This window comes from Echiichthys vipera (assembly GCF_963691815.1).
Source record: "Echiichthys vipera genome assembly, chromosome: 4".
In the NCBI taxonomy this organism is placed as follows: domain Eukaryota; kingdom Metazoa; phylum Chordata; class Actinopteri; order Perciformes; family Trachinidae; genus Echiichthys; species Echiichthys vipera.
Window position 1 is genome coordinate 8,294,672 of NC_139829.1, and position 26,602 is coordinate 8,321,273.

The 26,602-nt window shown below is 39.0% G+C and overlaps 1 protein-coding gene across 1 annotated transcript in view; it reads right to left on the minus strand.

The window, feature by feature from the left end:
* Nucleotides 1–7,657: 7,657 nt before the first annotated feature.
* Nucleotides 7,658–26,602, minus strand: part of adamts3 (ADAM metallopeptidase with thrombospondin type 1 motif, 3) — a gene marked incomplete at its 3' end in the record, with an annotated part of 147,069 nt that continues 128,124 nt past the window's right edge. The window contains exons 18-22 of the mRNA XM_083912903.1: nucleotides 25,066–25,222; nucleotides 22,856–22,988; nucleotides 11,054–11,261; nucleotides 10,282–10,399; nucleotides 7,658–8,142 (exon numbers count right to left, since the gene is read on the minus strand). Of these exons, the coding sequence (XP_083769029.1) occupies nucleotides 7,658–8,142; nucleotides 10,282–10,399; nucleotides 11,054–11,261; nucleotides 22,856–22,988; nucleotides 25,066–25,222 (1,101 nt within the window). The remainder of the gene's footprint in view (nucleotides 8,143–10,281; nucleotides 10,400–11,053; nucleotides 11,262–22,855; nucleotides 22,989–25,065; nucleotides 25,223–26,602) is intronic.

Here is a 26,602-nt window from a genome sequence, read left to right on the forward strand (position 1 = left end):
TATATTTTATCTTATTTTTAGTACTTCTGATTGCTCTGTATCGCTGCTACGATGACCTAATTTCCCCTCGGGGATAAATAAAGTTATCTATCTATCTATCTATCTATCTATCTATCTATCTATCTATCTATCTATCTATCTATCTATCTATCTATCTATCTATCTATCTGAATACAGACTGTGGGCATTTCTCTGTGGATTGAGCATTTCAGCTGTTAAGTCTGACGTAAAACCCTTTCAAAATACTGTACGACTTCCGGGTCCAAACGCTTCATTGAAACCAAACAGACACAACGGCCGAACACATGAACAATTAGGATCACCTCTGACGTTAGACACCTTTTTCAATAAGAAAGAGGTCTAAACAGTGACATTAAAAAAAAAATTAAAAAAAACTCAGATCTGTTCAAACACGGGGGAACACAGCAATGCAGGGTTGTAGAAATATGAGGCTTGGACCCAGAAATCATATTTTGAAATGGTGTTACGTCACGACTTAGAACATTGGTATCTACCCGTAGTCAGACTCACAGCAGTGTTACACTATTAGTGTTAATATATAAATATTAGTTTGCTGTGTTTAATTTAATCATTATTTAATTGATGTTTCTCAACATGTTGGGCTCTCTGTTTTGTTGGGCTGTGTAAGTGCTGAAAAATGACTGTCTGAGGTAGTAATGTTAGTCGTATAACAGCTAAAAGGGCGTTTATTTGTGTTTAGTAGTTATATTTGATGTGAAAGAAGGATATATTGTTTAATTGTTTAATACATATATATGATAGAATCTGTGCTCATTCAAAGGAAGTGTAATGAAGGATGATGACTTCAAAACAGTTCAGTTATTCTTCATAATGAAGGTTTCTTCATCTCTCTCTCACAGAAAGGGACAAAAATAACATCAAAATAAGAAATCTGTATCGGCCCAGAATTTCACAATCAGTGCATCCCGTCAAACTTTTGACAGTAAGGGACCTTTAAGATCTATTTATTTACAATTGCAAGTGTTGCAAGTAAAAATCCTGCATTCAAAACTCTTTAGTATAAAGTGTTATAATCCACAAGAATTACTCAAAGTATAAAAGTAAAAGTGCTCTCTATGCATCCCAAAGACCCCTTCAGTTGTTACATTGTTATATATCATAATATAGGTTTAATAATTCCGATGCAGTAGCATGTAAGATGCATTATGTTGTAGCTGGTTGATGTTTTAGATTGTGGTTTATACTGCTGGGTGGTTTAATTTACTATATCGTATATGTATTATGTATTGTATTTAATATACTCATTATTATTTTTTAAATTCTTCACCTGCAAAGTTATTATAGTCATCAAATTGATGTAGGGGAGTAAAAAAAGTACAATATTTCCCACTAAAATGAGAGAGAAAGCTGCAGCAGAGAATTGAAACACTTAAATAAAGTAGTGCTTCATTACAATATTCAAGTATATGTACTGAGTCACTTTCTGCTTGTTGTTCTCAAATGCAGCTGCATTTCTGTAAAGACATTTTGATAAAAGCAGCATCAGTGACGCAGAAAGCCTTTGGGAGGAAATTAATATTTCTCAGCATCATCCATATGTTTATGGAGAAAAAACAGGAAATGAGGTTTAGACGGTAACCTGGGAATAAGCGTAATTAATGTTTTTGTCAAGCCACGCGGTTAAATATAGAGTCAACAATCAAATCAGACAGAAATACGCACAAGCTGTTAGCACACTAGTGTGATCCACACTTCATTCAGCTTACAATTAAATAAGCCACAGTGATTATGCATGCCATTTTTTAAAATGTAAAAACGACTATTCACTAGCTTTTACTGACAGTGATTAAAGCCACACTGTAGTGACTTAATGATCTTTTATGTTTGCTGGAACAAACATCTTTTTTTTTGCTTATGTACAGGCAGTCATGTGTATCTGATTTCCAGCAGTAGCGGGTTTGTCGTTTGTCATCTTCAGAGGTGAGAAATCAATAACTCAATAATTTACATTTCCTGCACAGCTGTCATTCTCAAGTGCTCCTTTATCAGTATTTGGCTGCTAATATTCTGTGTTTTTCTGCTCTGCGACGCCATTGACCACATATTTTTTGGTAATGTAAATGCTAATGTGTCCTGATGTGACACTGTTTCTTTCTGTTTGTACATCCTCGCCTCCTCTCCTCAGGTTTATTCCCTCCCACCTGGGCTGCGAGCAGAAGAGGCAGAGAGAGTCATGAGAAGAGATGACAGGCATTTAAACAAAATTAAACGTGCTTGCCTTAGAGAGGTTATTTCAAAGCGACTATCATTAAATATGACGTGGGGCTCCGCTGAATTATCTGTCCATTGTTTTGTTATACTGATGTATTTCAATATATCTCTCTGTTCATTATATGATTATAATTCAATTCTCAACATACACACTCAGATTATGCTTCTTGATATTAAAGATAACCAAGCACAGGGAGCAGATGTGCGTCACACCTCTTTTATACGTCACAGTTGCCGGAAAGACTTTTATGAAGGAAGACACCTGCTGTGGGGTTTGACGCATGCGTAATATATACTGTAAGTGGAGCTGCAGTATTTGAAAGCTACAGCAGACGGCGCTAGAAATAAAACGATGGTGTCACCACGGGAGATCTTAAGGTGTGTTTGGTGTGACAGAACTTTTTATGTTAGCTTGAATGTATAACAGAAACTTTTTAGAAGTGAGACCCTGCAACCTAGGCCCCCAGGAAGTGCGGTGGAAAGGTAGAATTACAACTTTAATGTCAATGATGTGATGCCATTGGGCCCAGAACAACTTTTTCCTATTGGATTACATGTTGAAAGTGCCGTCTAATAATAATAATAATATATTTTTTTGACGTCACTCCCAACCCTTGTGAAATTACTTGGTGTTAATATTAGAGTTAGTTAATTCAGTCTGATAACATTTAGCAAGTCTAGAAGAGCTGCACGATTAAATCATTTAACCCCATTCCAGTTGTCGGAGCACTAAACAGGAGGTTCCTTCTCTAGTGTGCTGCTCTATGGGCCCTATAATGCCTAAGTTGAGTTGATCATCTGGGTATTTATTACTTTCATAGGAATGAACAGTGCTCCGCCTCGAGTGTTGTATCCAGTTCTCTTAATACATTCATGATGTTGCGTGTGTTGTCACGGCCCCGCCTCTTTTAGATATCAATTGAATTGAATTTTATTTTATTTATAGTGTCAAATTGTAACAAAACGTTATCTCAAGACATGTTTTATAGAGTAGGTCTAGACCACACTATGACTTATTCATGAGTTACAGAGAACCAACAATTCCCCCATGAGGAACTGCAATATCTATCTATCTACCTATCTAAATATATACTGTATATCCAGCAATCTTGTGCACAAACCTGTTTCTGTCTCAGCAACAAAGACGCACGAGACCTGTGAACACAGCGAAGCTAACGTCAACGAACGTGAACTCCTGAGATAAACAAGTTTTGTAATGTTAAACACGTCTGTCAGCTGTGTCAGTACCTTACTTTATGTTAGCTAAATAAAATATGAATAAATGATAACTTTTCATCCAGCATCACTGTGTGTTCATTCAAACAAGGACAGGACGTGTGTACCACTTCTTTCCATTGGCACAGATTGAAATGCGATATCTTTTGTGTATAGCAGCCAATACATAACTTTATTTTTCATAAAAAAAATATTCTTCCCAAGGTTGATTCTTCATGTTTAATGATCACGCACCAGCTTTGAACCTGACTGCTGTACCCCAGTGAGGAATGCTGTAATACTGGACCTCACAGACGCAGGAATGAAAGTGTAGAAAGCCCGAAAGCAAGAAATGAGAGTAGTTAATCATATCTTTTATTGCTATGTGCTCCCCATTACAACAAACAGCATCAGTAGTGTACACTTCAATCTACACAAATACATGTAAAAGCAAATAAAGCAGAGTGACTGTAAGTCATGACAATCTTAATACTTCAATGCACGGTAGGATAGCACAGGGGTATTGATACAGTACATGGAGAATCCTATGCAGTAACATCTGTCTGAGGCTCAGGGATTGTCAATGTTAGGTCTAAAACTATCCTATTTATCATTACAAGCTCTGTATAACATTAGCAGCAATGTTGTATAGGCAGCAAGTAAAGGGTGGGAAAAAACAGGGGAGGAAAGTGTAAAATGGTTAGACAATACTGACAACTACAAACAACATAACAAAAACTTTGCTGGTTTACTGGTTTACTACACTATTAATGTTTTACTGGTTAAAATAAAGCATTGGTCGGGTCAGTACATGTCGCTGTGATGTCACAGCTCTGTTAACGACTTCTAAACAACTGCTGTGAAAAGACAGCTTTCTGACAACAAGCAAAACATCTCAAAATTGAGCATGTATATTTACATCTAACTTTTTGCAAAAAACAATGTCATTTCTAGTCTATCAGTTTTTTTTTTTTTTTAAGTAGAAAATTTGAAAATGTGGATGAAAAATTGTGATTCAATGGTTTATCTGCTGCAGCTTATTGACCAGCTGGCACTGCACATACTGTAAAAACAAACCCTTTAACTTTCAATAAATACTTATGTACTCAATGCTATATACATGTACTATACATTGGCACACAGGAGTGAGTGTGAATAGTTATTTCTTTGCTGAAAACACAAAATCTGTGTCTTTGCTATTGCAGTCAGATGCATGGTGGTTGTGAGGAAATCCTTTTTTTTTTTCTTTTTCTTTTTTAAATAAATAGCTTTCTCTCTCGTGAACCTTCTTCCAACATAAAAAGCCATTTATGAAATACTTTGGGCAAAAAAACTGTTCCACATACAGAAAAACTCTTTTTTTGTGTGCTTACAATGAGGATTTGTTCCTGCAAACAGAAAATGCACACTAAAACCTTTTTCAGAGTGGATGTGAATGGGCTTAAAGCGTCATTAAGTGAGAATTTTGATATGGAAATTAAAATGAATGTAATGTAAAAGGGTCGCTCACGGCGCTGAACCACCTGAGAAGAAACACCTGCAGCACTACACAGCTCATAGCACCTTGGTTTGACATCTCTCCATGATTAAATCAAAAAGATAATTGTTTGTGAGCACCAAACAGCAGAGAGCTGAAATAAACCAGTTGCTGGCGGAAAAAGTGGAACATTGAGCAGCTAAGAGACAGATATTTCCCTCAGGAGTTGGTAGAGACCAAAACAGAGCTAATAGGAGAGTGAATTCTGAACTGACTTCATCCACACTAATATGTTTTCAAGCTGTTTAATTCCGTATCAGAAAGCCGAGTGGTCAAATAAATCCTATACTAAACAGCATTTTCAAGGTGAGTGCGTTTTACGTGGTCACATCAAAGTAGAAAAAGTCTTCACTTCCTTTTTTTAGTCTGTTCAAGCTGAACAAGAGCCTGCTGTATACGACGCTCAGTATCGAGAACGCTTGTTAGACAGGTTCCCTCCTTTGTTCCCTTATTCGACCTAACAACTTCAACCTCTCTAGGCAAAAACTTTCACAAGGAGGGCAATGCAAAGAGTTTAAAAAAGGTTGATGACTAGCACCATACAAACAAAAAAAAAGGTAAAGGCTGAGATGAAATAACGTGTATAAGATGCTTCTTAAAGGAATAGTTTGACATTTTGGGGAATGTGCTAAATTGCTTTCTAGACAAAAGCTGTCTACCACTCTTATGTTGTGTTCACATTGTTGCTTTTCGAGCGAATTGGGTGACGTAAATGCATCTAGAGTCAATGCCGATGAACGATGCAAATGGAGCGATGTGAAACGCGTAATTTGCGACATTCATGTATCCTTGTGACTTGAAATATTTAAACTTGAGCAGCATGAATGCGAAGACAACATTATGTCTGCACGGTAAACATAAAAAGCCAGGGGACAGTTAGCTTAGCTTAGCACAATGACTAGAAACAGGGAAACAGCTAGCTAGCAAATCTTTGTGTTGTGTTTTACACTTTGGTTTTGTACGGATTAAATCAAACAACAACAATCTGTAGACGTGCTGGTAGGGGTACGTTTAAACTTTGGACTTTTGGGGAGCTTCCAATCTTAATGCTAAGCTAAGCTAAGCGACTACTGAAGCTTCATATTTACCATACAGATATAAAAGTGGCATCATTCTTCATATCTTACTCTCGCCAAGAAAGCAAACATTTTATTTCTGGAAACGTTGAACAATTCTTTGAAAAGTTCCCCCAGAGAACTTTGCACCAGCATTCAGAGTGAGTGATGTCCATGTTACATCACTGCTCAAACCGTAAACATTAGGAATAAAATATGTGATTATAATTGATTAAAATGGTTTTTGAAAGTATCCTCAGCTTCTTAAAATAATACTGATATTTTCATGTACAGTATTTACAGGAACCTTTATAAATACCCATTTCCATAGAAACTGTAGAGCTCCATTTAACAGACATTGCTGGATATAAAAAAGAAAAAAATTATACAACTAAAACCACCCTTTCCATATGTGGTCATATAAAGTCTGGTGTTGGATTTTGTATATGCAGTGACTCCTCAAGTACTGGGACAGGTGAATTCTGTGTAAGTCAAGCTTCACACTTACATTTTTTTGGCAAGAAAATGGCGGTTTGTAAGGTTCAAGTAAGGTTTCAGATGCATCAGATGATCCGTTTTAGATCTTCTAAACTTTTCATCCATCATCTTCCACTTCAAATTCAAAGCGAACTAAACCTCCAAATCTCCATCCAGCTCAAAGGTGACCATCTAGAGTCTGACATGGAGGCGTTTCACTAGTTGCAGCAAGCCTTTGTGCAATGTTAGCAAAGCATCTGCGGTTTACCTAAAGGACAACATCATAGTGAATGTAACTATTTACACTGGAGCTGCGCTTTGTTCTTCTGCACGGCCACAAAATGTGCTTCTGCACTAACTCCTGTGTCTATTCCTGTTCTACTTCTGCAGTCTGCGTACATTTTCACAAATCAAGAAATCAGTTTTAATGACTGCACCTGTTGACATTTTCTCTCTTGTTGTATATGCCGGGGGGTTGGGGGGTCGCAGCGCTCTGCAGACACAAAGGGCATGATTCATTAAATGACAAGACCAGAGAAAAGACCAATCAGAGGGGAAATGCAGACACCTTGCCACACCTGTCACTGTAGGTGACATCAAAGAAAGCTTCAAGACTCATTGGGTTAAAAGGTTTGCTGGGAATAAAGCAACCGTTTCTTTGTAATATCTCAGTTTACAGTTTGCAGCCAGTGAAGTGAACTCGATGCTTCTTTTGAATATGAATATGCCCTTAAGCTATTTGGTAAAATGATTCACTGTGAGCAACAGAGGTTGTGTTTCGTTAAGCTTTTCATTTGACATGGACAAAAATTCCCTTTGGACCATACGGCCTTTACCTCGAAATGATTGTATAATTTTCTCCTCTTAATGAAATGTATGAAAACTAAGCATCGCGGATGTTTAAGTGATACAAACTCTGGAGGCTCTTTGTCAGATATCATATTAAAAGTCAATATGAGGGGCATAAGGGAAGGGAAATTCTTAACAACAAAGTGAACCAGCACTTTTCTTTCTTCCTCTCCGTTTCTCTCTCTGTGGGGTTTTTGGCGTGAGAAGACTCAGGATGAAGCTGGATTATCTGATGTACAATAAGAGTCCTAAAGGGGGAAGGGCGTCACTTTCATCTCTCCACCTCAGAATACACTGTTGGCCACCAACTATCTGTCAAGCTGCTCGACCTTTGACCCTCTGTGGAATCTGCCAGGGGAGATGGTGCCATAGCGGGCAGCTTCCTGCCAGTGAGACCCGTGTGTCGTGGGACCCGCCGTGGAGCTGTGGTGATCTTGGATGGTGTTTTCTTGAGCGGGGCAGGGGTAGTCACGTGTTTCGCAGCGTTGCCTGATGTGGCAGATCCTTTGCCTGAGACTTGTTTACCACTGCGGGTGCTGTTGGCTGCTGCAGATGCAGTTAATGTCTCTAACAGCTGGGAGGCTGATCCGAATCGGACATGCTCCTCCATCTCAGCCGCCTCTGAAAACAGAGACAGAGCTCCACTGCGCTTGCTGCAGGAGTCGCAGCATAGTTTGCTGTAGCCTGGAATAGAGCAGTATCGTGCTAGGACCTCCATTTGGCAGAAGATGGATTTATCTCCATTACACGGCTCATCTGAAAGGCAAAAAGCATCAAGTGTGAGCTCAGTGGATATCACACAGCGCTGTGAAGCTGTGAGAGATGGCCTTGGAAAGAGAGCAAAATGGCTGAGTGGGAGTGGGTGCATTCCAGAGCACGGGGACTTTGCTTTTAATCAGACGTAAGTGTTCACGCCACAAGAAATCCAGTAGTCATTTTCAGCTACATTCAGCTGAATGATGGATATTATCTACAGGAGTCACTTAGGCTACATTAACGTTACAGAAAATTTTGACACAGATCAGTGTCCATTTTTTTCCAATCCAATTCCAATTGCTTAGTTTCCGTGTCAGTACTCCTGTCCGCTTCACATTTCAGTCCATTCATTACAAATGCACATCTACTATACAGATGACTATTCTGCAAACCATGCCGTAGCATTTCATATTTTTAATGTATTCCTCCGTCCTTCCAGCCAGCAGCTGTTTTCCATACATTTCTGTAGGTTATGAAAAAAATGGGCCGGCTCTTAAAACCTGCTTGCGTCAGATATTTCATCACAGCAGCTGTGTTACTGTTGGCAGGTGTCTTTTTCTTGTATTTACCAACCAACAATAATGGAACTTTAAAATTAAACTAAAGCTGACTCAAGCAAGTTTCAAGGGGCAGACAATTGATTTGAATGCCATGCGGAAATGAATGGAAATGAACCAGCAGCTGCCTGGAAGATTGAGATAGATTCACGATTTGTAGTTAATAAACAAAACCTAGCTTTTCGGAAAGTAAGACAAATGATGTATATTTGGAGGATTGTTTTGGAGGACTTATATTATAGGCTAAATTATAACTGGCTTTTGTTCTGAAGGATGCAAAATGTGCTGAAACCTATTGAATAAAAAATCTGTGTAATGAGTGTTCAGCTAGAATAGGTATTTGTCAACAATTGACAATTGACAACAATGCGAACACCCGAGATGGATTTTTCTTTAAGTTATCATCTTTAAAATGTGGATTTATCGGTGATTTTAGCATGAAAATACAGGGGAAGCTCACCCATAGAATTAATGTAATCACTGATAAAAAATCAAGTCAAAACATCAGTTCGGGGCACTTCAGAGATACTTTATCCATTTTAATCCAGGTCTGTGTCATGGCAATATGGGCATTGTGCTCAGATGAACATGTGTTTCGCCTGTCTCACGGGTGTTAGGGTTAGGGTTTGATAAAGTCTGCCACTGTAGTCTTGCTTAGCCACAGCTCACTCCAGTGCTGGAGTAGGGTCAAGCTACCCCAGAAATACACTCTGGGTGAGACTTGTTTTCTTTTTTTAAACCAATCACAATCGTCTTGGGCAGAGCTGAGCTCCAGGTGCTACGAGAGTGCCTCTGCAAAACACTGCCGAGAGAGAAAAACACACATGTGGACTGTGTGGTGAGGCTTACTTAAAGAAAAGACTTAATTTAATGGTCTGTGACCTAGAGGTGAAGCCTATCTACACTTAAGCTCTGGAGGAGCTCACTGGACTGGAAACCCACAGAGCATCTGGCAGCTGTACACCTTTCCCGCAGAAAATAGTTATCACAGAATGTTGTGTGAAGTGGAATGGATCAAAATGCCGCTTGCAGAGTTAAAATATGTGGCCAAGCAACCCAGTCTGACGATGGTCGTGTCAGAAAAAGAGTCTGCTTTTCCAGGTGTGTACCCAAGTTTTTTTAGTCCTGCAACTATAAACTGAAACTCAACACAGACTCGCTAAATGTAGGTTGCTAGCTCAGAGGCTGTTGTTGTTGTTTCCTGTAGCGAAGGGATTTGGAGAAAGGTAACACACAACGGAAGGGAGAGTTAAAGTCTGATATCCGGCCACATGCAGCACTGTTCTTCCGTTGAGCCATACTTCTGCCACAGAGACAAGCCAAGCACCGTTCATCTGGACACAATTCCCACATCGCCATGACACAGACCTGCATTAAAATGGGTTTAAGAATGAACTGTCAAGAGAGTGAGGAGCATGTTGTCATTATGACATGCTACATAAAGTCAGACTCCTACACCCCTGGAAGTCTATGAAAACTGGATCTGCACAAATCACGTAGGCGACCTATTTGGGATTCAAAACTGAGGTTTTCCCTGAAAGGTGTAAAGTTTGCATCCCTAATTATTAAATGACATGCTTACCGTGGCACGGTCCCGGTCTGCATGGTCTCACATTTTCTGGTTTATCTCCGTTACATTGATCTCCGATCCGGCAAGTGACCAGACGCCTCTCCATCCCCTCTCCACAGGTCACAGAGCACTGTGGAAACATTGAAACATACAGCAAAAGTTTTGGTGTGAAGGCAGGTCACACAGGCAGCAGTAAATCTCAGGATCATAAGACGATTGACGTTCAATCTCCACCTATGAACAAAATGTCTCGCTGCACAGTGACCTGGCAAAAATACCACCATGGAGACTTTTCTCTATCCCTTTGCAGACTGGATTTGTCACAGGGGAAATCTGCAGGGAATAAAATGTATCACTGAGCACCAAAACATGTTGTGTCCTGGATGACAGGAAGCTTACTTTGATGTTTGTTGGTTTTATTTTGCACCAGTCTAATTTAATAAAATGAAAGAACTAAAACTGTCACTGCTGCAAATCAAATATCAGATGCCTCCTGTTTTCTTTTATACATGATCTTATCAAGTAAGGAAATCACAGTCATTTATCATCCATATTAAAGCTGCTGCATCAGCACAAATCAACAGGAAAACCGAGCTGTCTTTATTCATTGGACACAAGATGACATTAAAAATACAATAAATCAGATTAATCTGTGTGTAAATATGATCAACACCCGGATTACAGAAGAACAGACTTTAATCTTCAGAAATGTGATCAGCTGCACACACTAGAGTCCTTTAATATATCAAAGGAAAATCTCTCTTTCAAATAAATCATACTGAACCTCTGACCACGCTCCGGTCCTCCACTGGGCAGGACATGACACTCTGTTACAGGGCCTGCGGCTCTCTGGCTTCTCCCCGCTGCAGTATTTGCTGTGGACTGAGCGGTTGGTGCCCTCATGGAGGAACTGCACACATCGAACCGTCCGGATCTGAAAGCCCAGGCTGCCGCAGGTTTTGGTACAATGCTCCCATTCCTCTGCGATCCATCTGGATCAGGGATGTCAAAGTCAAATACATCAGAGGGCCAAAAAAACAAATTTGCTACAAGCCGAGGGCCGGACTGGTTCAATGTTTATTAAAACATATTAAAATGATTGCATATAACCTATTGAACCAAGACCTAACACAGTGTATCGTATTATAATTAATAATTAAATAAATAATCCAATATTTTTGTATGGCACCAGCAGTAATTTCAGGTGAAAACATTTTTCAACAGGCTCACAGACAAAAACAAACTTCCTTCAAAGAGAAAACACATCTGTATCCTGTACATTAAATGAATATAGCAAGATTTTCTTATGACTTTAGTTATTTCAAGGAAAACATTTTCAACAGGCAAACAGCAAAAAAGAAAATGTCCTTCAAAAATAAAATGTGTTCCTTAATATCAAGTTAAAGACACACAGCTTTGCCTGTTACCTCCGTGAACATGTGCTCTGCCTCCCACCGAGCTTGAAACACCCTACAGTGAGTTCACGGGCTACTGTTGCATTGTGGGTAATGTAGTTTTTGCGTGAAAAACACCAGCAGGCGGCTGTGGCGTGCGGGCCGGTTCTAATACTAATCAAATATCATCTCTGCCACTGTTGAAAACTAAATTTACATAAACTAATAACAATATCAGTTTGTCCAAAGGAATTCAAAGATGGATTAATTAACAAGCATCTTTTAGTGCTTATTTGTAGAATGCATTTGTTTTCAAATGCAGGAATCAATCAAACTAACAGAACAAACACTCCGGATGTGAAATAAATGCTTCATTTAGATTGAATTTTCCCTGAATAAAAGGCAATCAGCTGTGGCTACAAGAGTTAAGTAAATCAGTGTGACAGGTTCAAAAATAATAAATTAAGCTTCTCTGCTGGTCTCTTGAGTCCTCAAATTCATCACTGCCAAGAACACCTTCATAAAACAATCTGTAAAAAGCACCATGATCTGATCTTTCTGTTCTTTCTGTTCAAAGCATGGAGGATATTTCCACTCAGTGCTGCATGAAAGGATTTATACTGTATGTCTTCAATACAGTAGAAATCCTCCACCAGCCTGCAGTCTGCACAGAGGTGGACTGGGACAGTTTTGGCCTAGACCGGCCCACCACAGTCACATGCAAGGCTGCCATGTCTCTTTCTTACTGACAATCTGACCCGGTGAGTCCCCATGTTGCCCGCCCGGGTCATATGTATACTATGCAATGTACAATTTTTTTTTTTTCAACATTTGAGGAGACACACAATATTTCCCGTTTTCTGGTGAAGTTTATGCACCGATTTGAACCTTTTCTGCATCAATTTTTTGTGGAAATGTTGTGGTACTTCCTGCTTTAACCGTGAATACAGTACTTGCCTCATCTTATTTCCATAATATATATATAACACCACTACTATAAATTGAATAGACTACTTTTGGAATAATTGCATGTTAAGAAAGGAGAGGGAGAGATGCTGAGAGATTACTCTTAACAGAAAGCTGCTACAAGGGTCTGGAGTTAATAGGGAACATTCAGGGCTGTACAAATTGGCCTAATGATACTGGATGGGTCTGGGTCTGTCTTTTGTTAGCCTGCAGTTTCTCTGCATCTCCCTTGCATTTTGTCTAATCCATTTTTTTTGTGGATGCTGTTTAATGAAGGCACTGAACCCAAAGGGGGAGGGTCTATAGATTCGATTGGGCCACCACAATGCCGATTAAGAAAAAAAAAAAAACAATAGTCTAGCTGTTTTATGGGCCCATGAGACAAGAAAGTTGGCCCCAAAGTCAGTTTGCCAGGGAGCCAGTCCACCCCTGCATCTGCAGAACTTTATCTCACATGAAAGGACTTGATACAGCTGGTGACAGATACAAAATGACTGTTATTCAGTCATTGTGTAGACACCTGACTGCAGGGACAAAAAACAGTGTGAAGCTGCCATATTGATCTACATTGTATTTCTTTTTGTTTTCCTCAGATTTCTCAGCAGCATCTATTTGTGTATAAAATCCTACTTTCTAGACATCAAACTACGAACCCCACACACTACTGTGGCAATAATTACTGTCCCATCATATAAATCAATAAAAGAAAACCTCCAGGACTGATGGAAATGAGTGACAGCATCGACAGGAGCAGAATTTGCAGCACACACTCTCACAACTCGAGTCTAGACACTAAGGGTTCCCAGTCGATGAACATTGACTTTGGTGCTCAATGACTTTTCCTCTACACCATCATGATGTCGACATTAGTGTTTTTGAGTGAAATATTTCAGCAACTAGTAGATGGATTGGACAGGCATTCATGTTCCTCTCGGGAATTAACTAAACTCATTGTGCACTTTTCTGACTTTTTTCAAACATGCAGCCCAATGCAAGATGCCTTCGTGTTTGGAGCACCTTGGAGATTAGTATCCATGGTCTTTCGCACCAGTCCAGCCCAACTGGAACAATTTTGTCACTACAGTTGTGTAGTTTGTGAAACCCTCACATCAACATGACAACAGTCCTACAATTCTGAGATCTTTTAAGTCTTGCAGTCTGCACTATTGTAGCTGAAGCGTATTACTTTTTCCACCATTAGAGGCCTTATTAATGTAAACGGTGCTGAACAGCATGGCTGAAACTCACGGTTATTTTCACACTTGATAAATTTGCTGATTATTTTGTTAATTGTTTGGTCTCTAAATTATCCATCAGAAATTCAAACAATTCAAACAATTCAAAACCCAAAAATATTCAATAAACAACAATAAAAAACAGCAGGGAAGCAGCAAATTCTCACACTTGATAGCCTGGAACCAAATGTTTCGCATCTTTGCTTGAAAAATCGTTGTAGCTTTACTAAACAACCTAACTCTGTTGCTGTGTGGGAACATAAACCTGCTTTAAAATCAATATGCATCAATTTACCACCTTGATAAGTTTGTAGTTTCATTGAAAGCTGAGAACACATTCTGCTCCAGTTTAAAGTAAACACTCTCTGTGAAACACAAACCTCCGCACTGAACCAAAATTTTTCTCACTAAACCAGGAATCACACTGCGTTGCTGTCTAATACTAGGCAGTCTAGACAGTCTGCAAGTTGCTTGAGGTCGATAAAGCCGTCACACTTCAAGATCACCTCTTCTATCAAAAATCAGTGAACAGAAGTGGACTACGACGGTTACATTCACAAGGTGATGGTTAGGTTTAGGCATCAAAACAAGAATATGTCGTGGTTGGGCTTAGTAAGGGACATGAACACGACAGTCCTGTGTTTTAGGGCCCATCAACCATCCCAACCCTCCAGCCTACGCAGAGTTTAGCGAACTTATAATACATCACCTGATTTCCTTCTTTGCTCTGGACATAATTTGTACATTAATAAATACATGGAATACACATGAATTGCAGTGGGCTGCTTTTCGTAGTTACTGTATGTTTCCAAATAGTGGAGGAGGACAGCCTGACAAAATACACCTTTATTCACCCAGAAGAACTCTTGGGCTCCTTGTTTTTTCCCTTTTCTCTTGTTGTATTTACTTTGATGGTTTCTGAAAATGTGTGAAGGGGAAAAAAAAATCACATCCAGGCTCATGAATGGAGGGGAAAAGAAGGCACAATAGAAAGGGATGCATTTCAGGGTTCTTAGGAGGGCAACAAAGGGTCGACACTCAGGATGGGACTCAAGAGCAGCGATTAATAGCTTTGAAAAGAAAAAAATTCCTCTGTAGAGTACACCAAAATTGCACAGCATTCAGGCTTATCTTCATACAAATATCTCTCCTGGGGCTGTTTTCATCTCATCTGTGTACATACTGTACTTGCGTAGAAACCAAAATCAGTATGGCCTGCACTCTCACAATATCTGCAGATGTTGGTCCCGAAGTTCAGAACAGGAGGAGGACAAAAAGCTTGTGAATATGCTACTCCCTCTCTCTGGAATAATGTAAGTTTAATCAGTTTTCCACGGATTGAGAAAACACTACTCTAAGCCAATGTGATTGCTTTTAAATTGTTTTGCTTTTTATGTTGCTGAAATCATTTAAAAAAAGGTGCCTTCATATGTATTATAACTATTTTCTTTTTTATTGCATATCAACAACACTCATTGGTAGTCTGTGACCTTTGTCTTTCTGTATTCTTTGTGCTTAATGTAACAATGTTTGTGCTGCCCTCTTGGATGCAGGTCACTCTTGACAAAAAGATTTTAACCTCAATGAGACTTTTACCATGTTAAATGAAGGATATATATCAAACAGTAATACAAAACAGAGAAAAATAATAGAAATAAAAGCATACGTATGAATATGTTATTAATCGTAAATCAGTAGATAGTTGAGTGATTGCACATTGGTGGGTTGCAGTGATCCTATAAACAAGTCATATTGTTGGGAATAAATACGTACAAGGACTAAGGAGCAGATGGAATGTAAATGTGAGCGTTGTATTGTAGTAAACACCACTAATTGTCTTCATTGATTGGAACGACTTGAAGAGAATTAGCATGCAGCCGTGAACTGTGTGCTAAACACAAAAGCCTGAGTGCTCTGAATGCAGAAAGACTCTCTCCAACTTTTCAGAGAAGTTAAGAATCATCTGTTTGAAATCCAAAAAGACTCCTGAATACAGAAAGCTGTCATGAGAACTAACTGAAAAGCCTTTATTTCAAAGTCAAGTAAAACAGTTTTTGGGTGATTTCTTTCAATTACTTTCCCCCGTATCTAGTATACAAAACGACCCATTAGATTCTTTCCACATGCAGCTCGATTGGCCACGAGATGTGCTGATGTCAAAGGGATAATTCACCCAAATCACAAATAAATATTTTCCCATTTACCAGAGGGGTACCTAGCCGTACAGATACTGATCAACTTGAAGGTGTTGGGATCTAAGCCACTGAAACGTGACAATTATCCACATTTTCTGCTTTTCCTAGAAAGATAAATTCCTTTCACATTTTTTACATCATTATTTTATAATGAATCATTTTCAAATTATATCGTTTCCACTAACAAAGAAAGAATAAAATGTGAACAACAACAATAAACATCATAATCAGTAGAGAGAAAAGGAGAAAAGACAAGAGAGAAAAAAATAGCAATCATTTTCCCATTATTGGGGGCTTTTAAGCGCTGAAAATAATCGATTGCATTTGTGTCGAGGCAGAAGTCTCAGTGATAGATATCTCTACAGTATATTAACAAACTGTGTGGCTAGGTAGGCTCAGGAGAACACACAGCACGTTTTGTGACCTGGGTGAACTGACTCATTAAAGGAAAATACCAGTTTCAGAGAGTTCAACAGGGCGAGGAACACGAGCACTCAGACGTTAAGAATTTTAAACAAGCTGACAATGAATCCAGATGATATTTATTTAGAGGCTGAACTGAATACTAGCGCAGCCGAAATGAGAACTCAGTCCGAGTCACATGTGGTGGATGTTTAAAACGGAGCGTTTGGGTCACAAGTTTAACCTGTTGGAAGGTATGGCTGTTTGTGATTTCTTGCTCTGTCAGACTTGTTTTTAGGCGTTAGTCTGCTGGGATGGATTTTATGTTCTCAGCAAAGCTTTTGCCCTTGGTAAAATGTTCAGTGTTTGTTTCCCTGGGTCACTACGTTGACATCACTCACCTGCAGTTTATAGCCGGCTGATTTATCCTCCTTGAAGCCTTCATCCTCAAATTTGCACAGTATTCTTGACTTATGACATTGATTTCTCCTCAGTGGCTAAACAGATTTTTACATTCAGACTGAATTTGAATTGTCTACCTCCCTATGTTTTTGTGGTATTTGAACTGTGTAGATAGCCTTTACTTATCTGGCTAGACTAGGCCCTTGGGAACATATCAGTGGCCCTGTTTTTAGCAGTATGTCAGGCTGAACAGCCTAGTGTCAGCCCTTGCTTCCAGGCTTCTCCTGGTTATTCCATATTTTAAAGGTTAGTATCTGCAGAGAGAAGCAGTCTTCCCTCAAGTCTGCAGAAATGCAGAAATTCAGACTTAAGGAAAGTGTGCATTGAAGGACTCAAAGACCCAATTCCAATCCAGCCCGTACCCAGTCTCACTCTGTTTGCAGGTTCGCTTGGAGTAGAGTGTTATTCCAAACCAATTGGGGCGGCAGTAGCTCAGTCCATAGGTGGGTCCCTTGGCTGGGAACCGTAGTGTCGCTGGTTCAAGTCCCTGTGTGGACCATGTATGGAGTTAGGACTGGTGGCTGGAGAGGTGCCAGTTCATCTCCTGGGCACTGCCGAGGTGCTGTTGAGCAAGGCACCGAACCCCCAACTGCTCGGGGCGCCGGTCACTGGCAGCCCCCTCGCTCTTACATCTCTCCCTAATTGCATGTATAGGTCCTGTCTGTGCATGTGTGTATTTCGGGCCTGTGTGTGTGTGAAACATGATTAATAATAAGAGTGAAAAAATTAAATTTCCCTGTTGCGGGATAAATAAAGTAATTCTTCTTCTTCTTCTTCTTAGTGGAAGAGTTTTATAAAGCCCTCCAACAGCAGGCCTGCATCGCTGCAGGCTTACAAATAACACTCCACTCAAGTGAAGCACCTTGTTTGTGCCCGGAGGATGGTATATTTACATATTACATACGCTATGTATATATTACATTTTAATTGTAATTTTTCATCAAAGCAAATTCCCTCTGACTGTGATGAGTCTTCACTGTTACTTATGAAGCTTATTATAATTATCAATCTTACTAAATGTTACGACAGTTCCTGTTTCTGCTGGAAAGGGAAGTTCGTCCTAAAGCTTGCCGTTGTATCGCCGTCTCAAAGCTCTTTTTTGTGTCCTGAGGAATGAGGATACACGGGAACAGCCCTCATAGAAGTCTTTTAATACTTAAACCTGGAGTAGGCAGTCTATTTTTTAAATTTTGGCCAAAGAAATCCATAATATTTCATCAGAGAAAATTGGACTTCTGCTCCTCGTCTTGGCACTGTTTTCAGGCTTTAGAAAATCTACCTCATTACTTTGGCCAATCACAGGTCATTTCAGAGAGAGAGAGAGAAAGAGAGAGAGAGAGAGAGAGAGAGAGAGAGAGAGAGAGAGAGAGAGAGAGAGAGAGAGAGAGGGAGAGCTGCAGGAGCTCTGGATTGTTTTGCCATACACGTTTCTCTTATGTGCTACGCTTTCAGCTCCTTGCCAGTTTAGGTGCCAGTTTAACTCTCTGTTTTTCTGTCTGCCTGTTCACAAAAGCATCAGCTCTCTTCTCTCCAGGACAATCCGCCTGCCTTGCCTGCAGCCAGGCTCTCATTTCCAGATTCCCTATGCTAAGCCGTCTCCCCCTTGATCCTTTTCACCCTCACTCCAACACCAGCCGGCCTCCGTCTCACCATCTTACTGTTAATTAAAAGCCTTGTTTTCACCTACTTGCTGGATCTGGATCCTGCATTTGGGTTCAGCCTCATATCTGCAAAACTGACATTCTGTAAGCCATATGTCGTGAAGAAAATACTCAGAGGATAATACATGTTTTTACTCCAGTGTGAATGACTATGTCAACGTTTCACTTATTGCACAGTAATTAATTACGTGTTTATCCTCAGGGGTTAAACAGTTCAGGTGTGTCAAAGTCAATCCAGCTTCTACCTCAATGCCTCTTGCAATGTCTGTGAACAGGATTGTCAGACTGACTCAGCTGCAATATACTGTAAGACGGATATTATATTATATTAAATTGCTCTTCTATATATCACTCTATGTAATCAGTTCTGCAACTCTATCTTCTGAAGGCACACTGTCCGAACTGTTCCTTTACATTTCTAATCTCCTCTGCTGGAGTCTACTTAAGCTTGCCTGAAAGCTCAGACCTTTCCAGATCTAAAGGCATGACAGACAAGTCAAGTCAAAGCAAACGTAGGGAGTCGAACAGTGCTGAAAAAAAAATAATCAGGCCAGCTATAGAAGGAATTTGCCTTTCTTTTCAAAGGTCTGTCTCCTCACAATGATCAACTCAGAAACCCTTTTGCAAAAAATAAAAGAAAAAGAAAAGTATAAAGCCCTGAGACCGCATATACCTTCAAGCTTCTACATCTTTAATTTCAATAATAGGAAATGTTTAGAAAGGTTTCATGGGTCATACCTGCGTAAAAGTGCACATAGTTATTCAGAATCAAAGGATATACACCAGAAAGGTCATTTTCACTTGGCCAGTGGAACATTTGACCATTTCCTAATGTTTCCATAAAACAACTTCTGTTGGCAAAAAACTACAACTAACTACAAAACTGCAAACTATCACCAGGTGGCTGACATTGTTATAAGTTCTCCTTCACATATTCTATTATACATCAACCACACGCAAAATGTGTGTGTGTGATGCGTGTCAAGTCCCCAGAGGTGTGGTGCCTCAGCCTAAAAATAAAAGGCGAAAACACAGAAAGAGCCCTACCTGAGATATATATATATATATATACTGTTTATATATATATATAAATATATATATATATATATATATATATATATATATTTGTTCAAATGGACTCAATCAAGAAATCAAGAGAAATAAGAGAGTGAATGTTTCATCCAGCATCAGATCACAGCAGCTTTAGATATCCTGCCTTTCTCTGTCCTTTTGTTTTAAGCTCAGCACAACAGCCGGCGGGTAAACATTAGCTTACTATGCAAGGTCTTCAGCCTCTTACGTTGCATCATGTCTGAGTACTGAAGTTGGCAGATGAACTGAAGTTTCCACCCAAAATCAGCTTACAAATCCATTTCTCTCACCTGCAGGTCTTTTCTCTTACAGCCCTGTCTTTAGCCCGCATCACCTCATCACACCCCTGCTCACACGGCTTCGCTATGTTTTAACCCACCTGCTGTTTTTCACCATCGATACCTCTTCTCTAACCCAGCTGTCATGGAAACATAAAACAGGAAACACTGCTATGATGGACCCCTGGCGATACAACTCATTGAAGATTTAATGCTACAACGTTAAATCACACCTCGGTTTAGAGATTTATTGTCTTTGACTGTGGGCTCTGAGGATCTGAATCCTTAAGAACAAAACAAAAAACATCAAGAGACAACTTCATATTTATGCTGCTGCTCAAATGCAAGCCCACAGAAGGGAATAGCTGCTGAAAATATCTGAACAACTGAATTAATAGCTTTTCACACCATTAATTCAGTTTCAATCATGTTTTTGAATGGATCAATGATGCAGTTTACATGTATTTCTATTATCAGAGTATTTTAACACTCATTGGTATTCCATACTTTAGTCAAGATAAGGTCCTTATGAGTAGTATCACATTTATTAATTAAAAATGAAATTACTTCTCATCTTGAACCTAATTAGAACGTGATTGTTTTGATGAGTTTGATTAAACCGTTATGAGCTAATTGAAAAATGGCCCAGAATTGCACAGAATGGCCATTGAACCATATTCATCCTACCGTATCTCAGGTGGCCAAAACATGGTTGCTCATGGAAACAAGTCTACCAAACTTATTATAAAGTAAGGAATCTTTGCGAGTCTGTGTTTGTGTGTTTGTTTGTGTGCTACTTCACACCTACAAGTGTATTCCTGGGGACCCACAGGTTTTTTTATCAAGGTGGAGCAATTTGGAGTCTTAAAATACAGATCTGGGACAAAATCATCACTCATGAATACCGAAAGCTCTGGGAAAAGATACTAAACCCTCTTAACAATAAAATACAGCACGTCTTCTTTGAAGTGCCTTAAACTTAACTTAAACCTAACGAATACACCAAAGTCGGAAGAACGCCTTCCCTCCTTGGGAAAGGGGACGATCTGAGGAGCATGTAAGTGAATGCAGCATCTGTTTGTTTGTATCAGTAATAGAGGCGTGGATTGCTGTTTATTGTTTTTTTTACCTATTTCACCTTCGTCCAAAGACTGCGGATATTTAGAATCTCTGGCATATTGACTATAGTTCACTTCTGCTGCTACCAACGTGACATGATTGCTAGATACTTCCCTGGAGCGAGCAGAGCGCAAAACACAACATTTTTACACATATATAATTCTATTTTTTTCAATTATTTGAGTATTAAAAGTTTAAGATAAAGTTATAGACGAATCACTTCCTGTAGGTTGCAGTCCCAACAGGAAGTCTTGGCAACAGTTACTCTTATTGAAACAAAATTCTGCTCACTAGTTTCTCATGCTCCACTTGTGGCTTGTGCAAAATTTGATGCCAATTGAACACAAGGTGGCACCTTTGCACAAAATCGCAGAGGGCTTGGACACCGTTGATACCTGCTTACAGGGTTTCATTTTTGCAAATCTAAGCTGAAAACAACCCATGGGCAGTGTCTTCACAATCGATTTTTTTCAGGGTGGAAACATGTCTGAAGCAGCATTTAATTTATCATGGAACAGCAAGATTAAAAATCCAAACAAATTAAATAGTGCAAACTATCATCATTCATAATCACTGTCAGAGAAAAAAAAATGTATTTGAATCATACAGTGAGGGTCGTATTAATAAAAGAGTGAAAATGGCACTGGATTGTTTTTTTTCTACATGATGATCCCTTTAGTGGTCAATCCTGCTGTAACAATGGTTTCAAAACATCTCCTGGACGAGCTCTCGGAACACTGTTGCAAACAGAGAGTGATGTGATTTAACAGATGAGGGCTTTAACAGACAGGGGAGGTCTAATGCATGATGTTCTACTATTGCATTATGGGAATAGTTGAGTTTCTGAAGCTTGACACATACCAGGGATTAACTCCCCTCAGGCACTAGAGAAGTTACAGGCTGCTGCATCCAAAAAACTCCTCGGTGCACCCCCCACAATTCATGACTATAACTATGACAGCTGTGAGACAGCCCATCACTCTGGTTTTGAATAACTTTGGAGAAGCACAAGTCTTAGAGCTAAGTTGTCAAACTTAACTGTGTAACTGTGTTCGATGATTTTATTTAATTACCTGCTGCTTTACACTCGATAGTGTGCTAATTTGAGTGTGAATAAAGTGTGAAAGTGAGGATATTTGCAGCTTTACTTCTAATCATTCTACTTTTAAAACTCTCTCATAAGCCCTGCATCTTTATGGAAGCGGAATATTAAATCCCCCTGCATCTCCTAATCAAAATACTCAGCGCATGGTGAAAATTGGTCATTTTTTGCAGGGAATAAATGTGCAAAATAGCAGAGATGAGTTACAAACCATATCTGGTTATTGTATCATCTCACAGTTTCTCAATGGATTTCCCAGAAAATGTACCGTGTGGACAGACCAATTCATAAAGACATGCATGATTATTTTGCTTCTGCAACTCAAGAGTTATGAGTCAGTTAAATCACAGTTAACCATAGGTCCCATTATGATACAACAGAAAAGATTTAAGTTAAGTGCTTATTATCTCTCTGTTCCACACACACACACACGCACACGCACACGCACACACGCACACACACACACACACACACACACACACACACACACACACATGCACACACACGCACACACACACACACACACACACACACGCATACTACAGTCAAAGAAAAGCTAATCGAAATTCAACTCATGCTTAGAGAGGCAATTTATCTTAATCCCAGTTTGAATCTAATCAGCCCTTCCAAAAAATCTTTCCAGTATCTTTTCCTGTGAGTGAAGTTTAGAGTGTACTCACTGAGGCTGTGTGCAGTCCTGAAGGTTACACATTCTGCGGATGGGTTTTGGCTTCTTGCTGGCATCGCAGTAACCTCGATGGACCATCTTGGTGTCTCCTTTCTTTCGACATCCATACTTTGTATACTGAAACCCTGTGAGAGAAGTTTTTATTATTGTTAAAAAAAAATTGTCATCCATAAACAAAGATACACTGCGTATTTTAAGAAACAATTAAATAAAATGCGTTATTCGACAGATTTAAATAAGAATTGCATCAATTTTAGACAGATTTGACTTATGTTTAGTCAACATGTAAGAAGCTTGGCTTCTTTTGTTAAATGACAAAGAATAAAACATTTATACTTATTAAAGTATTGAAATAAACACTATGCATCCAGCAAGTTGCTGCTCTGGCTAACCAAATACACGTCCGCACACATTTCTCATTTCTCATGTGCATTTATGTATCTGTATTTCTACAGTACTCACAGGATGATCTTAGTGATATCTCTCACTGTGTATTATCGTCTGATAAATCCTCCCAATCATGGACGTATTACTCTGATAAACTTGCCTTCCTTGTATTTCCTATCTAACCAGCACCTAAAACAACACAATCCAAAGTAGTAAGGACATCCTCCTGTAACAGAAGTCCCTTCTTTTGCTGTTTGTTTGCAATTGTCATAGAGAGATATCAAATGATTACTCAACCGTATATAGTATAGTACATATCTTGTGGTATTCAACTATAATATAGTTGAAACAGCTGTCTCTGCCTATTTGTGCAGTAAGCTTATGAAGCTTACAATTTTCCTATTGAGAATGTTCTTCCCCAAACAACAACCCCAAAAGTTGTTTGTGCAGGCAACTTACATATTAGAAAACATATCTACTTTTAGTGTGGCAGTGACCGTCAGTGTTAATTGTGATGGGAACAAAGGGAATTGTCAGGTGACGCAGTATAAAGAGAGACAGAGGAACCAAAAATCAATGTGAACATATTTTAACTGATGTACGCAAAGTAACTTTCAAGTTAAGTTACGTACATAACTATATTATGCAACGCTAACCTTACTGAAGTTAAATAACAATTCAAAATCTTTTCCTAAACCTAACAAAGTAGTTTTGTTGCCTTAACTTTATCAAACTGTGACCATTTCACAACATTAACCATGCAACTGTTATGCATAGGAATGAGGACGTACTTATTCAGGAATAGCCCCTGTGGTTCGTATTAGAGCAGTGGTTCTCAAACTTTTTTCAATAATGTACCGCCTTTGAAATATTTTTTTCAACCAAGTACCCCCTAACCATGAAAAAACAGATTTGGTAGAGAAAAAACCTTACTAAAGAGGCACCATCAGTTTCTTGATTTACAAAACAACTTTGAAAAACCCTTTAAATGCAAAGACACTTGCTACTGCCACGTTTCAACCACAAATCGTGATTGTGTTTGTTGTGACACTTCACAGTTTGCGGCAGTTAACATAGGAATGCTGAATATGAAATTACATTTTCATTTTTTATTGAACTTTTTATCCTATAATTGTTCTAGAAGTTATGCATGACTAATATTATATAAATGAACATTTAAAGAAAATCTCATGTACCCCCTGCAGTACTCCAAAGTACCCCTAAGGGTACGTGTCTCCCCATTTGAGAAACACTGTATTAGAGGATAGGAACAAACAAAGCTATGTGGTTGTATGGGTGAGAGAACTTGTTGATCCTATCATATGTTTCAAGAACTGTTGTCTCACAGTCAACATCTGAACTTGAGCACATTATGCATGAGTGTATGTATGATATATTTTCTGTAGTGTATGTGCACTGGGACATTGTTGATTTGTGTGTTGTGTGACACAGTGGCTTTGAGACCAAGTATGGTTGAATCATGTGAGTATGTTAATATAATTGGACTCCTATCGCACTTATGGTTGTTTTTATTTTATAAACAAAACACATACAGTATAATTTAAATTATAATAGTTATTAAATGCCATTTAAATTCAAAAGCATCTGCTTCAGCTTGAGAGAATGAGAACTAAAAGTGGATTGAAGTATATGATTCATGACAGGATGTACTTAAAAACAAGGGTCTATTATAGAGATATAAATAATTAAAGGCTGCCTCCTAACAAAAGCAGTGAATGTTCACATAACATTTGTTTAAGTAGAAAAATGATTCCTCTCCTGTTCTTTTCTAATTTGATGATAATTTTCTATTACCTCCGGCACAAGGTTTGGAACACGGAGACCAGCTCTTCAGGGCCCACTCATATGTATCCTCCTGAATCACGTTGTTGTTGTTGACGGGCACTGAATCTTCATGGATGATGTACTTGTACATTAAAGTAGATCGTGTCTCATTGTCTCTTGGTATAATCTGCAAACAGCAGCAAGACAGCAACAAAACACATAATCATTATGGGATCACCATCTTCTACAGAATGCAGCACATTTGCATTAAAATACTCAAGGTGCAAGTTTGTGCAAATGAATGCATTATATTGAATTTAAAAAGACAGACGAAAAATTCAACAGTTTCCATAATTCTCATCAACAACTACGTATACCATGGTGTCAATGCGAGTGGCTGATTGGTTGAAGACAGGACAGGGATTTATCAGACAGTAGGAGCGTTCATGCACAAGATAAGACTCAACCCACAACGACACTGACTACAGAAACCTATCCTCTCTGATCTGCTGTTTCTTTTTCTCAGAATAGGTGTATTTCACGGAGTGAACCACAGAGTTCAATTCCAAATGGAAACGTCTAGCAGAGTAAAACACCCTGCAGTACAGAAACTAAGAAAATTGTTGGTGTGGGTAATAGGTTTGAGGGATTAACACACACACACACACACACACACACACACAAACACGCACGCACGCACGCACACACACACACACACACTTTACCAGTTACGTTTTATATTATTATTTAATACATATAATCAAATACTTCATGGTATGAGCTCTAACCATGACGTGAGATCAAAGTCTGCGCTGAAAATACCTTGAGCTAATTTAAAGTCCAGCTGATATTATGCACCGGGTACCCCATTTAGTGTCAGTTTTCAAAATGCAAATGTCTGCTAGACTTTAACACGTGGTTAATGCTGTGAATTCACATCAGCTGGTTAGCTAAAGGGGTACCCAGTACACCAAAGGGTCCTGACCAAGAGTTTGGATCATAGACTATAGATGGCCGGCTTGTCAGTTCCCCGAAAGTGAAGACAAAACATCTGGATTCCCCCCTGGTGGCTGGCTGCATACATATATATATATATATATATATATATATATATATATATATATATATATTTATATATATATATATACAGTATGTAAGTAGTTTTAACATGTTGAGGTTTGTTCGAGTCTTTGTTTTTCTTCTAACATTTGTTTTTAATTAGTTATTTGATTCTATAAAAAGGGGTGAAATGTCATGATTGACAGCTGTGATAGACTTGTCATTGGTCAGGCGGGGGTATGGATGAGACTTCGATGACGTGACTCTACCGTCTGATCACTACAACAAAATTTTTAAAAAGCTGCGTCAGTATGTGAGATATTTTCGCTTCACTTTTGTACAGTGGGAAGAAGTTAAGGCGCATCCTCCATCGTTATATACAGTCTATTGTTTGTATGTGACAGGTTGGGAGTGAGAACATGTTGTATTTGTTAGCAGTGGTGCTGAAGATTAAGGGCCGCAGCATGCACAGAGATTCGCTCACACAACTGTAAGGGAACAGTCATGT